The sequence below is a fragment of the Ochotona princeps genome, chromosome 16 (assembly GCF_030435755.1).
Source record: "Ochotona princeps isolate mOchPri1 chromosome 16, mOchPri1.hap1, whole genome shotgun sequence".
Classification (NCBI taxonomy): Eukaryota; Metazoa; Chordata; class Mammalia; order Lagomorpha; family Ochotonidae; genus Ochotona; species Ochotona princeps.
The window spans coordinates 25,103,549-25,116,751 of NC_080847.1; the positions used below are offsets into that span (position 1 = coordinate 25,103,549).

Consider the following 13,203-nt stretch of genomic DNA (forward strand, 5'->3'; position numbering starts at 1 on the left):
GGTTGTCCTGCTTAGGGGAAGTTAGGAATGCAACTAATTAAATAACAGTAACAGAGCCAAGTGCAACCGTGGTGCTGCAGCAACAACGCCCGATCAGCAAATCCAACCGTACCAAGTCAGATGTGAAATGCAGCATGCTTGCCTCAGCGAGACAAATGAATGGTACCCAAAGGAAAGTTTGCTTGAAATGTTAACAGAAGCTTGGTTCATGTACAGCACTGCATTTACTGATCTACCTGAAAGGTGACAGAGAAACCAAATGACTTCTTAGTTTGCATCTAGTGATTCTCTGTATTAAGAGACTTAACACTGTCAATGGCTTCTGAGGAAAGAGGTCTTAAAATTACCAACATGTGAGAGCGTTTGTTCATGAGGGATTAAAGTGGTGACTTTGTTAGAAGTAAAATGTTAAGATGTTTGAAAAGAAGGCCAGAGTCAAGTACAGTTAATGTTCATATTCATCATGAATGTACAGCTTTAATTTTAGCCCCCAGAAGGAAATGTGGTTACCTGGCTGCGAGCCTGGGGCTGAGTCCTGTAGCAGCGCATGATGTTCTGGAAGGACCTGTCGTCTTTGGTGACCTGGGGAGGAATAAAAGTGCTCTCAGAGCAAGGGCAGTTTCCTAAGGTCAGCAGACACGCTCTGAGCGGGCAGAGCGGGCAGCAGTGGGGATCGGGGCAACACGGACATTTACAGACTGGAACTGGTCCAAATGAAGAGACATCTACATGAAAAATGCATTCAACAGCAGCAGCAGAGGTTTTGCTATATGGAAGGACAAGCCTACAAGAGGAAGAAAACTATTTTAAAAAGAAGAAAGAGCATACTGGGCTCATGTGAATAAAGAGAAAGAAGAATGAAGAGCCCCTCAGGGACATACCACTGAGCACTGTGATGTACACATAATGGGAGCATGAAAGGAGAAATTACACAAGCAGAACATTTTTTCAAATAAGTAAGACTGAAAACTAAATTTATTTTGAAATGCAGCTTAGGGGCCGATATGGTGGCATAACAGGATAATCCTCCATATGCAGTACTGGCATCCCATAAAGGTACCAGTTCTAGTCCCGGCTGCTGCACTTCTGATCTAGCTCCCTGCTAACGGCCAGGAAAAGCAGCAGAGGATGGTTCAAGTGCTTGGTACCAGCACTCACATGGGAAACCTAGAAGAAGCCGATGGCTGTTGCAATCACTTGGGGAGTGAACCAGCAGATAGAAGACCTCTCTGTCTCTCCCACTCTCTAACCCTGACTGAGTTGTTAAACAAAAATAAAAGCAGAGTTTACTTAAACACATACACACACACCTTCCATCCTCAGTGCTTATTCCGCAAATGACCACAACAGCCAGAGCTGGGCCAGATGAAGCCAAGATCCAGGGGCTGCCTTTGGGTCTCTGATGGCGGTGACGGGGATCCAAGCACTTGGCCCATCTCTTGATGCTTTCCCAGGTGCATTAGAAGGGAGCTAGATGGGAAGAGGAGCAGCTGGGACTACAGCTGACATCCATATAGGATGCCCCGCTTAACGGATTCAGAAGCAACTGTACAAGACTATAGATGCACGTGCTGTTGGATCTTCAGCTTCATGAAATGTGACGCTTGCAAAAAGCAGCACAAAGAAGGTAAAGCAGCACAAAGCTGTTTGAAGGAAGTCACCTCAGATGGCAACTCGAAAAATGCGCAGGAATCAACACAAGAAATGATCGAAGAGGTAACTGCTACACAGTCTACAGGACAGTTAAGATACAGAGGGAAGGGAAACGATACAGACACACAGCAGTCACAAGGAAGCCGCATGGCTTTGTAACTTACAGAACAAGAAAGTACTAACGAATAGAAGCTTCAGGCAGAAAGTCACCAAGAAGCGCAAGAAGCATGATAGGAAACAGCCCAGAATAGGCCATGGAAAGTTTCCCACTGGCACACATTCGGCATGGGTCAGGGGCAGACCAGGCTGAATCAGTTCATGTCATCCACTGGCAAATCCGATCACCAGATCAGAGTGTGGGATGAGCCAGGTTTGGTTGCGGCAAAACCAGTACACATTATGGAATGCCAGGGCGTGGTTGCCTGTACTGGATATGAATGCAGCACCCATCCAGCACAAGTGAGATCCAGGAAGGAAGGGGCAGAGCTGGCGGGGGGATTAAGGGGCTGGTCCCCTCACCAGACAGCTACTCCCACTGGAGAGCGTGGGCTGGGATAGAGACAGACCCGACTAAGCAAGGCTACAACACCTGTGCGCTGCATGTGGACTACATCAGGGGAAAGCCAGGCTGGGCTGATTATTCCTGTGGGTGCAAGCATAAATTAGAGTGGGTGAGGGATGTTTGGGCTTGGTCACAGCATCAGCTGGCAGAAGCTGGCACTGGGGACTAATTCTGTCAAGTCAAATCACAGGACCACCTAAAGAGTGCATAAACCGGGACAGAGAGACCTGGGAGGGAAAAGTGGGTTCCCCCTTCTTGGGTCACTATTCCCGTGGGAGGGCATGAAAACTAGGACGGGGGCTGGGGTGGCTAGACAGAGAGGTACTCAACAACACCTGTTAGGGCTGGATGGTTGAGTTGGTTAGATAGAACTAAGCTTTAATACCCATTGACAAGTACCAGAGCCAAATGGGATGGGGGACAGACTGGTCTACTGCTACACATACTGGCAAACCAGGGTAGGGGGCGGGCCTGGTGGGGGTTATTGTGGGTCGCCCCGACTAGGCTGCAGCTCCCACTGGTTGATGTAAGGGCCGAACCAGACTGGACTGCAACACCCATTGGTTCCAGTGCAACTCGGGACCGAACAGAACCAACACAGCAATTGCAACCACCAGCTGTTCGGGGTGATGGACTGTGCCGGGCCCTGTGCTTGCTAGAACATACAAGAAACTAATCTGGGAATACCTCAAAGTATCTTTGGAGATCTCCCCAATCGAACTGCTGGACTCAGAACTCTAACCAAGAAAAGACAGAGACAGAACAGGACAATCATTCATATCAACTATATGTTGGCAGCGAAATATGGGGCAAACGGAGACTTTATGATGGACCATATCAATCAGTGGACGACCTCATCGAGCGAAACTGGCAGCGATTCATAACTGGAGAACTATTAACACCACTTGAGCACATATCTCAGAGCATGCCCCACATCCGGGACTTGGGGTGGGCGGGAAACCGGGTGGGGCTTCTCCCTCAATATCCCCCTTTACCTCAGATACACGATGGAAACAATATGGACATAATAGCATTACCCACTTCCCTATCCCCCTGAACCTTTTTTTCTTTTTTTCTTTTTCCTTTAACTGTAATTAACTATGTAAAGATTGTCAACAACAATACAATAGATTAAAAATAAATAAACTAAAATTGAAATTTCAAAAAAAAAAAAAAGTCACCAAGAAAACAGGAGACTAACAACAGAAAACCAGATCTACCAGAAAGAACCATCTGTCAACAGTGAAAGAGAACACTCTTAAATGTATGATCTGTTCTCTACAACAAACACAACAGACTACAGAACAATCCTCAGGAAACTCGAAAAGCACTTCAATGATTTAGTTGTTCAACCAAAATGGAAATAAACATGCACATTAAACATGATCCTCTATAAGGTCAAAGTATGAACTGAGACATTTCAGCCTGTTCTGAGACAGATCCACGGAACACCCACACGTGCTACATGAGGCTAACGCTGGGTTGTGAGACTTCTAGGTTAACGTCTACCCTAAAAAAGAGGAATGGTAGTATGACTCCTACAAGATCATGAGATGTTAGTTACCTAAAATCCATCTCAAGGTAAAAACTAACCCTGAAGAAAGCAGAGACAGGGAAATAAAAATCAGAGCATATATTAATTGCTTTTTTTTTTTTAAAGATTTATTCATTTTGTTACAGCCAGATATACACAGAGGAGGAGAGACAGAGAGGAAGATATTCCGTCCAATGATTCACTCCCCAAGTGAGCCGCAACGGGCCGGTACACGCTGATCCGAAGCCGGGAACCTGGAACCTCTTCGGGGTCTCCCACGCGGGTGTAGGGTCCCAATGCATTGGGCCGTCCTCGACTGCTTTCCCAGGCCACAAGCAGGGAGCTGGATGGGAAGTGGAGCTGCCGGGATTAGAACCGGCTCCCATATGGGATCCCGGGGCTTTCAAGGCGAGGACTTTAGCCGCTAGGCCACGCCGTCGGGCCCAGAGCATATATTAATGAAATACAAAGAGAAACCCAAAGCTGGTTCTTTGAAAACATTGACAAAACTAACGAATCCCTAGACTGGTTAAGATTCAAGGGGAAAAGACTCCTACTGCTACGATCAGAACCGAGAGGACATGAGTACTGACTGCGAGCAATACGAAGGACTACACAGGAATGTCATGAATGATTAGACAAATTCTTCCAAAGGCAAACCTGTAGCAAAACTGAACCATCATCTGAAAGGACCAAGTGATAAACTAAGCACAAAGAAAAGCCAAGACCCTCGTGCCCGCACTTTCACCAAGTCTGAATGACAAAAAACAGGAGGGAATACTTCAGGATTCGCTGTGGGACAAGCCTGTGAAGCCAGATGAGGTCCTAACTAAACTGCAAACCAGAATCCCTAGGAATCAGGACAACATGAGAATTCTTCAATGTGGGTCCACCACTGTGGCACAGCACGGCAAGCCTCTGCCTGTGGCACCAACATCCCAAAGGGGCACCAGTTTGAATCACTTCTGATCCAGCTCCCTGCTAATGGCCTGGGAAAGCAGCGGAGGATGGCCAAAGCTTTGTGCTCTTCTTCCCACGCAGCAGCCCTGGAAGAAGCTTCTGGCTCTGGACTGGCCCGGCCTCCGGACTTTGTGACATATTAGGGAGTGGACCAGTGGATGGAAGATCTCTCTGGCACTCTTGCTCTCTAACATTGCCTTTCAAATAACTCTTTAAAAAAAAAAACAAAAAAAAAACTTCTTTGGGCCAAGCATGGTAGCATGGCAGCTAAAGTCTTGCCTTGTATGTGCTGTGATCCCATACGGGTGCCGGTTCTAATCCCGTTGGTCTCGCTTTCCATTTGGCTCCCTGCCTGTGACCTGGGAAGGCAGTCGAGGACAGCCCAAGGCCTTGGGACTCTGCACCAGCGTGGGGGAGATCCAGAAGAGGTTCCAGGCTCCTGGCTTCAGCTCAGCTCAGCTCTGGCCATTGTGGCCGCTTGGGGAGTGAATCATCAGATGGAAGATCTTCCTCTCTGTCTCTCCTACTCTCTATATATCTGCATTTCCAATAAAAATAAATCTTTAAAAAAAGTTCTTCAACGCACTGGCAATCCAAATCCAGTAACATAAAAAACAATTATACATCCTGATCACAAGAGGTTTACATGATTATCTATGCAAATCAATCACAGTTTTAACAGTGCAAGAAAAACACACCATCTTCTCAGTGGGCTTGAAAAACAGAAGCATTGGACAAAATCCAATACTTTCATGACAAAAATATTCAACAAAGTAGAAAGCGACAGAGACCCCTTTAATCTGCTAAAGAGCATCAAGGACAAATCCCCAAGATGGCCACATTCTCCTGGGAGGGCAGGTGCCTTCCCTCTGAGGGACCTGTGCTTTCAACACTCCTCCAACACTGTACTGGGAGGCCCAGCCAGGGTACTCAGGGAAGAAAAGCAAATAAAAGGACAAGAAGTAAAATTTTAACCAGATACATGATTCCTGCACATAAAAAGTCCTAAGGAATGTGCCAAAAATCGATCACGGCTACTAAGTTCACCAAGCTTGCTAAACAGTACATCAAGATACGAAAGACATTGGAAATGAAACAGGTGCATTTACAGCGGCATTAGTGGAACGTGTGTGTGTGGGGGGGTGTCTGGTGCAGCAGCTTAGAAGCCGCCTGAGATGCCTATATCTCATACCAAGTACCTGGGTTAAAGTTCTTATTGTAAAGATTTACATTTACTCAAAAGGTGCATTTACAGAGAGAAAGAGCAAGATCTTCCATCCTCTGGCTCACTCCCCAAATGGCTACAACAACTGCAGCTGAGCTGATCCAAAGGCAAAAGCCAGGAGCCTCAACTGGGGCTCCCACACAGGTGCAGGGTCCCAAGAACCAGAGCTACCCCCTCTGCTGCTTTCCCAGGCCAGAAGCAAGGAGCTGGAAGGGAAGTGGAGCTGCCAGAACACCAAACACAGCCCATATGGGGTGCTAGTGCCTGCAGATAAGTAAACCTGCTGGACAATGATGCCGGGCGCTGAAGTTTTTGCTCTGCTTCTGAATCCAGCTTCCTAACAATGCACACCCTGGGAAGCAACGGTTCCAGTACCTGGGTCCCTAAGACCCATGTGAGAGGCCCAGAATCTGTTAAAGCTGGCCGCTGTGGGCAGCTGAATGAATCAGCAGGTGGAAGATCAACTGAGTTTCTCTCTAGTCTCTGCCTTTCAAACACAATAAATACAAATGGAAAAACAAAGCAAGAAGAATCTATAAAGGATGGGTACTTGCCCTAGAAGCTAAGCTCCCGGCTAGGATATGAGCATCTCACATTACAGTAATGGGGTTCAATATAGTCATGGGTTCTATACGCTGAGGGCCAGGATAAGAGCATCTCACATGATGACAGCTGGATTGAATGCCAGCTCCTGATTCGAGGTGTGCAGCACGGGAGGCAGGGCTGTGATCACGCGCGGGGGTTCCTGCCACCACGTGCCGGGCCCGGACGGAGCTCTTGGCTCTAGACTTTGTTTTGCCCTCCCCCCACCCTGATCCTCCTGCAGATCTGTTGAGGGCATCTGAGGAGTGAATCAGTGCATAGGAACTTACTGTTTTATTCTTTCCCTCATTAAAAAAAAAATTAAAGAACATGTAATAAATTTAACTTAATACCAAATTTATACTCTCAAAAGCATAAAACAGTTTTGAAATAAAGCAAAGATCTAAACAAATATAAAACATTTCATGTTAACAGATGAGAAGACTTGTAACAGCTAAGGTAATAATATTCCCCAAATCGATATAGATTTTTTTATTTTTAATTATTGACTTTTTAAAAATTTTACTGAAAAGTCAGATATACAGAAAGGACGAGAGACAGAGAGGAAGATCTTCCATCTGATGATTCACTCCCCAAGTGGCCGCAATGGCCAGAGCTGCACTGATCTGAAGCCAGGGGCCCAAAGCCTCCTTGGGTCACCCATGGAGGTGCAGGGTCCCAAGGCTTTGGGCCATCCTCAACTGCCTTCCCAGGCCACAAGCAGGGAGCTGGATGGAAAGCAGGGTCGCTGGGATTAGAACCTGTACCCATATGGGATCCCGGTAAATGCAAGGCAAGGACTTTAGCTGCTAGACCACCACCCTGGCCCATGTATAAATTTAATGCAGCCCTATGAGAAGGCTAGCTGTTTCCTTTGTAACCTAATTCTAAAATTCATGTGGAATTTCAAGGGACTTAGAATAGCCAAAGAATCTTAAAATGACAAGAATAAAAAAAGGGTAGAGTGATTCTATTTCCTAATCTTAAGACTTAATGATCAGGAAAAAAACAAATGAGATGATATATGAGATCATTAATCAATAGATAAATGCAAATCAAAGTCACTATGAGGTAGCACTGTACATCTATTTGAGTGGCTAGAACCAAAAAATGAGATAATGGGCAATGAAACACACTAGATCTAGCTTAGTACTGCTAATCATTAAGCAAATGGAAGCCAAAACCACAATGATATGGCACTCAATTTTGAGGTGCGTTTGCATGTACAAGCTTAAAATTAGGCAAGAATTTAGAGAAAAGGGAATTCTCTTGCATTTCGGATGGCAGTGAAAGACGATGCCAGCAGCTGTGGGTAGGGCTGTGGTTCATCAAAACATTAAACACATAATAACCCTGCAATTCCACTCCTAGCGGTAAACCTAAGAGCTGAAAACTGGCACTTAGCTACATACACATAAATGTTCACACAGCACCTTCTGTAATAGCTGAGGGATTCACACAGCCCAAAGGACCACCACTGAACTGGAATGCAGCGAAACAATGGAGTATCATTCAACCACGAAAGGAAACGGAGGCCTGATACATGCCAACCTTAAGGCAGCTTAACAACATTCTAAGCCAAATAAGTCACACGCATGGTACTCTGTGAAGTTCATGAAAAAGCATAACTAAAAAATAAGTTTTGGTGCAAAAAAAAAAAAACAGTTGAAAATCCACTCAGGGATTTTTCAGAACACATTTTCATTAACATTTTGAAGATCCTTCATTTGTGTGGATTTCATTTTTTTTCTGCACCAAAAATTTGCATTTTCACTAATTTTTTGAAATACCCTTAGATTGTATCATTCCATTATATGAAAACTCAAGAAGAGATAGATCCATACAGCAAGAAAGCCAACTACGAGTGACAGGGGGTGTGGAAGGGAGAACAGGGAGGGGAAGGGGCCTTCCTCCGTGGCCAGGCAAAGCTTTCACACAGCTACAAAGAGGTGGCAGGTGTTCAGCACTGAATGCACGGATGCCACTCAACTGTTTTCTTTAAAATGGTTGCCTTTGTGCAGTTTGAACTTTATCTGAATAATACACAACCTGGAAAAATTCCTGAAACAGCACACTATTTTGGCAAAGAGTGCCAGTGACTGCAAGACTCAACAGTCCTTCACCAGGTGTTTGCCCCTGAGAAACGAAAGCACACATCCATGCAGAAACCCGCCACGAAGGCCAATGGCTCAGAACTGCACGCCCAGCGGTGACACGTTGCTGTGTGTCTATAAAACAACAGTATACTTAACAAGTGTGATCGCTGTACGTATCTGTGAATATACAACACATTGGACTGTGCATTTTATAGGAGTGAACTCTAAATGAGTAAGGCTGTTAAAAATATCCTGGGTAAGACAGCAGCATCTTTGCCTTCCCAGTTCCCCGCAGTCCTTACCTTGGCCATCACATAAATAGCACACATTAACAGCTGGTCCAGGTGCCTGTCCATCATAAGTTCAGGGCACTGAATTATGGAGAATTCAAAGCAGGTCCAGATTTTCTTCCTCAGTTCATCTGAAATATCTAGTTTAGCGCAAAGATCTCGAAGGCGGACACCTGCTAAGTGATAAACCTAACACATTAAAACAAATTTTTCAATCTCTGTTTAACACTCGCATTTCTTAATCATGTTCTGGTAAGGTACAGGAAAAATTACCTTGCGAAAGAAAAGTGATAAAGAACTGGTTTTCCTGGGTCTAACAATGCTGTTGACTGTAGGCTGGCCTTGCTTCTGGGGCTGTCCACCGGCGGAAATTTGCTGAATGGCCACCTGGCCAGGAATCTGCAAAGTTGTCCCTGACACCTGGTGAGAGGTCAGACTTCCAGCCAGGGCCTGAGCACTGAGGGGCTGCAGGGAGCCGGCCACAGCTTGCGCCTGTCCCCCAACATTGACTTGCACTGGGAAGAATGTTATCCCTCCATTTTCATTGGCAATACCTAAAGTTTGTAGCAGGAAAAAAAAGACAGTCTGTAATCCAAGGATCTCCAGGCAGAGGCTCCCAATCTCTCCCCTCCCAAACCCCAGCTGCTCACCAGTCCTCTGTGCCGTGTCAACAAAATCTCAGTGACTCTCCAAAACATGCCATAAGGAAAACTCAGTGTAATGCTGCCTGCCCTACCTTGCACAGGAATGGTCACTGTTTGTCCATTGTTGGCAGTGACGGTGGCCGTTGCCATGGTGACCAAGGTCTGCCCAGGAACTGGCGTGACAGAAACAGCTTCCCCAGGTACGTTTTGCACAGGGACAGCATTGACCAGGGGCTGTGGAGGAATGCGCCCGGGTGTGCCCCCATCCGCAGGGCTGTCATTGTCAACAAACAGCCGCCTTCTGGTAGTGCTGGGCGTTGGGGAGCTGTACCGATCATATAACGTGGCTGGAGAGGCTATGCCTAGGGTGAAAGCAAATCCAACAAGTCATTTAATTCAGAGAACCAGAGATCAAACTTATCTAACAGGACAGACTGCCATTTGTTCAGCTGTGATGTAGTGAGTTCAGCTGCTGCCTCTGACACTGGTATCCCATATGAGTGCTGGTTTGAGTACCAACTACTCTGTTGCTTTCATAAATTTATTTTTATTGAGAGGAGGAGAAACAGAGGCAGCCGATGGCCCACATGCTTGGGCCCCTGCCACCATGTGGGAAATCAGGCAAGAGTTCCTGGCTCCTGGCTTCCTCCCAGTCTAGCCCTACTTGTTGCAGCCATCCGAGGGGCAAACCAGCTGATGGTAACACTCAAGCCCTTTGTTGCTCTGCTTTTCAAATCAACAAGTTAACCTTTACAGAAGATAACAGAAAATGTGTACTTTGAAAAAAAAAAAAAAAACTGCATGGATTTCAAAATTTATTACAGCAAAATAAAATTTTTAATTACTTTTTCAATGAACTTTCTGAAATAATCTCACTGTTTAGATTCATTTCAGGCTAGTTTTTTTCTTTAATGATTAAAATCCGAAGCCAGGGTTTTTTCTATTTTTAAAGATTTACTTATTATTTGAAAAGCAGAGTTAAAAGGACAAGGGGGAGACAGAGAGGGAGAGATCTTCCATATGCTGACTCACATCCCCAATGACAACAGCCGGAGTCGGGCTGATGTGGAGCCAGGAGCTTCCTCCAGGTCTCCCATGTGGAAGCAGGGACCCAAGGACTTAATCCATCCTCTGCTGCCTTCCCAAGCTGCAACCAGGAGATGGATCAACAGTGGAGCAGCAGGAACGTGAACCAGTGCCCATACAAAATGCCAGCACAACATCCAGAGACTCATCTCATTAGGCTACAACACTGGCTCCTTAAAAAAAAAGATTTAATTTTTATTGAAAGGCAGATATACAGAGAGGAGGAGAGACAGAGAGGAAATCTTCTGTCTACTCGTTCTCTCCCCAAGCGGCTGCAACTGCCAGAGCTGTGCCAATCCGAAGCCAAGAGCCTGGAACCTCTTCTGGGTCTCCCACATGGGTGCAGGGTCTCAAGGCTTTGGGCCGTCCTCGACTGCCTTCCCAGGCCACAAGCAGGGAGCTGGATGGGAAGTGGAGCTGCTGGGATTAGAACAGACGTGCATATAGGATCCTGGTGTGTGTGAGGTGACGACTTTAGCTGCTAGTCCACTGTGTTGGGCCCTGATACCTCTTTTTAAACATTTATTTTTACTTGAATGGCAGAGTTACAGAGAGAGACAGAAAGCTCTTCTACCCAGTGTTCCACTCCCTAAATGGCTGCCATGGCTGGCGATCTCCCATGTGGGTGCAAGCGCCAAGGACTTGGGCATCTCCTACCACTTCCCAGGCACATTAGCAGGCAGCTGGATCAGAACTGCAGCAGCCAGGAGTAGAACAGGTACCTCAAGAAGCGGCTTAGTTTGCTACACTCGGCTTAGTTGTTGAAAGAGAGTTGTTTAAAAATTGGAATAGATAGATAGAGACCCATAAGGAAAGCTTAGAACCAGACAGGAAATGGTCAGCTTGGACTCACATACACCTTACTAGGTAGGACACAAAGATTAGTCACTCCTCACTAAGGTATTGAAGATTTCTCTGCACACCCCTCCTAAAACTGTTCTGCACCTCAACTGTTGACATATGCCTTGTTAGAGTTATAAGACAGTTTAGACTACCCTAAAATCTGCCAAGTTCAGCACAATTATGCTTCAACACTATAAACTGCTGAATGCTAAAATGCAAATAGACACGAGACAGCTGAGTAGTACCCTATAGCCATTTTAAGGTGTATAGCAACCGGTTTTTTGTATAAACTAAAATTGAAATGTCAATGAAGTAGTCACAGGATGTGGTTAAGAACTTGCATTTTTAAACATATGTTACTCAATAGCATGTCAATTAATTCCATAATGTTGTAAATTGTTGTTGATGTTATGTTGTGGCTTTTAATTGATCGGGATGATATTCTTTCTGCCAGCTCTGCCTTCAGCCCAGAGATGGTCTACCCAAGAAACCATGAATTTATCTGGACAATAAGATGCTGGACTCTATGCTTGCAAAGAAAGAATCTTGACTGAATTTGAACTGTAATACTGCAACAATGTGGAGGAATCCACCATGGGGGGAGGGTATGGGGAGGGATTGGAGGAATCCCAGAGCCTAAGAGACAGTGTCACATAATGCAATGTAATCAATAAAAAAAAGTTGTTTAAAAATGCACAATATGCATTTCATCCACATAAGTGGTATAATACAGTATTTCAGCATACTTTTCTAAAATTATGTTAAAATAAATTACATAAAAGTAGGCATTCTAAATATTCTAATCAAATTATTTATTGAGAGGCAGAGGTTGGAAGAGAAAGATTGAGGGAAGGAGAGGAAGAAGGAGAGAAAATCCCATGTTTTGGCTTACTACTCAAACATCCACAGTCGCCAGACCCTCCACCCTGTTCTCCCACTGAGTGGCAAAACCCAGTGCTGTGGGCGTTCACCTCTGCCACCTGAACCCAGTGCTGTGGGCGTCCACCTCTGCCACCTGAACCCAGTGCTGTGGGCGTCCACCTCTGCCACCTGAACCCAGTGCTGTGGGCGTCCACCTCTGCCACCTGAACCCAGTGCTGTGGGCGTCCACCTCTGCCACCTGAACCCAGTGCTGTGGGCGTTCACCTCTGCCACCTGAACCCAGTGCTGTGGGCGTTCACCTCTGCCACCTGAACCCAGGCACTCTAGCACAGGAGATACACTTCCTAACTGCCTAGCTGAACAGCTGCGCTTCTAACGGTTTTTAGGTGTACATTTCAGTGATATTAATTCTATCCACAATGTTGTGCAACCATTACCTCTGTTTCCCAAACTTTCACCACCCTACAAATAAAAACTTTGACTACTGAGGGGCAGGATATTTCTAAGTATTCACACCAACCTCTGAATGGCAAGAAGTACTGTCACTCTTCCTCCCCGAGCCTACATATAAGACTGCAGGTCAATGGGTTTCAATGTTTTTAAATATACTTGGGAGCTTCAGTAGTTAAGACTGATCTCTCTCGTATAGTTAGTGCTCATCAATTACCTTATGAACATGAACTAGTGGCATCCAGCAACCCAGGACTCTTGGAATTTATAAAATTACTCTTTAAAAAGGTACTCTTAACTCACATGAGCACAAGCTTTAACATTTGCCAGAGCACCCAAGCAGCTGCCCCACCTGCAGAGCAGACGCAAAGCTCACCAGCCCTCGTCAGCACAGCG

At 45.7% G+C, this 13,203-nt stretch overlaps 1 protein-coding gene across 1 annotated transcript in view; it reads right to left on the reverse strand.

The window, feature by feature from the left end:
- Positions 1-13,203, reverse strand: part of RBL2 (RB transcriptional corepressor like 2) — a 53,413-nt gene that overhangs the window by 6,639 nt on the left and 33,571 nt on the right. The window contains exons 15-18 of the mRNA XM_004583852.2: positions 9,639-9,908; positions 9,176-9,456; positions 8,915-9,091; positions 511-582 (exon numbers count right to left, since the gene is read on the reverse strand). Of these exons, the coding sequence (XP_004583909.2) occupies positions 511-582; positions 8,915-9,091; positions 9,176-9,456; positions 9,639-9,908 (800 nt within the window). The remainder of the gene's footprint in view (positions 1-510; positions 583-8,914; positions 9,092-9,175; positions 9,457-9,638; positions 9,909-13,203) is intronic.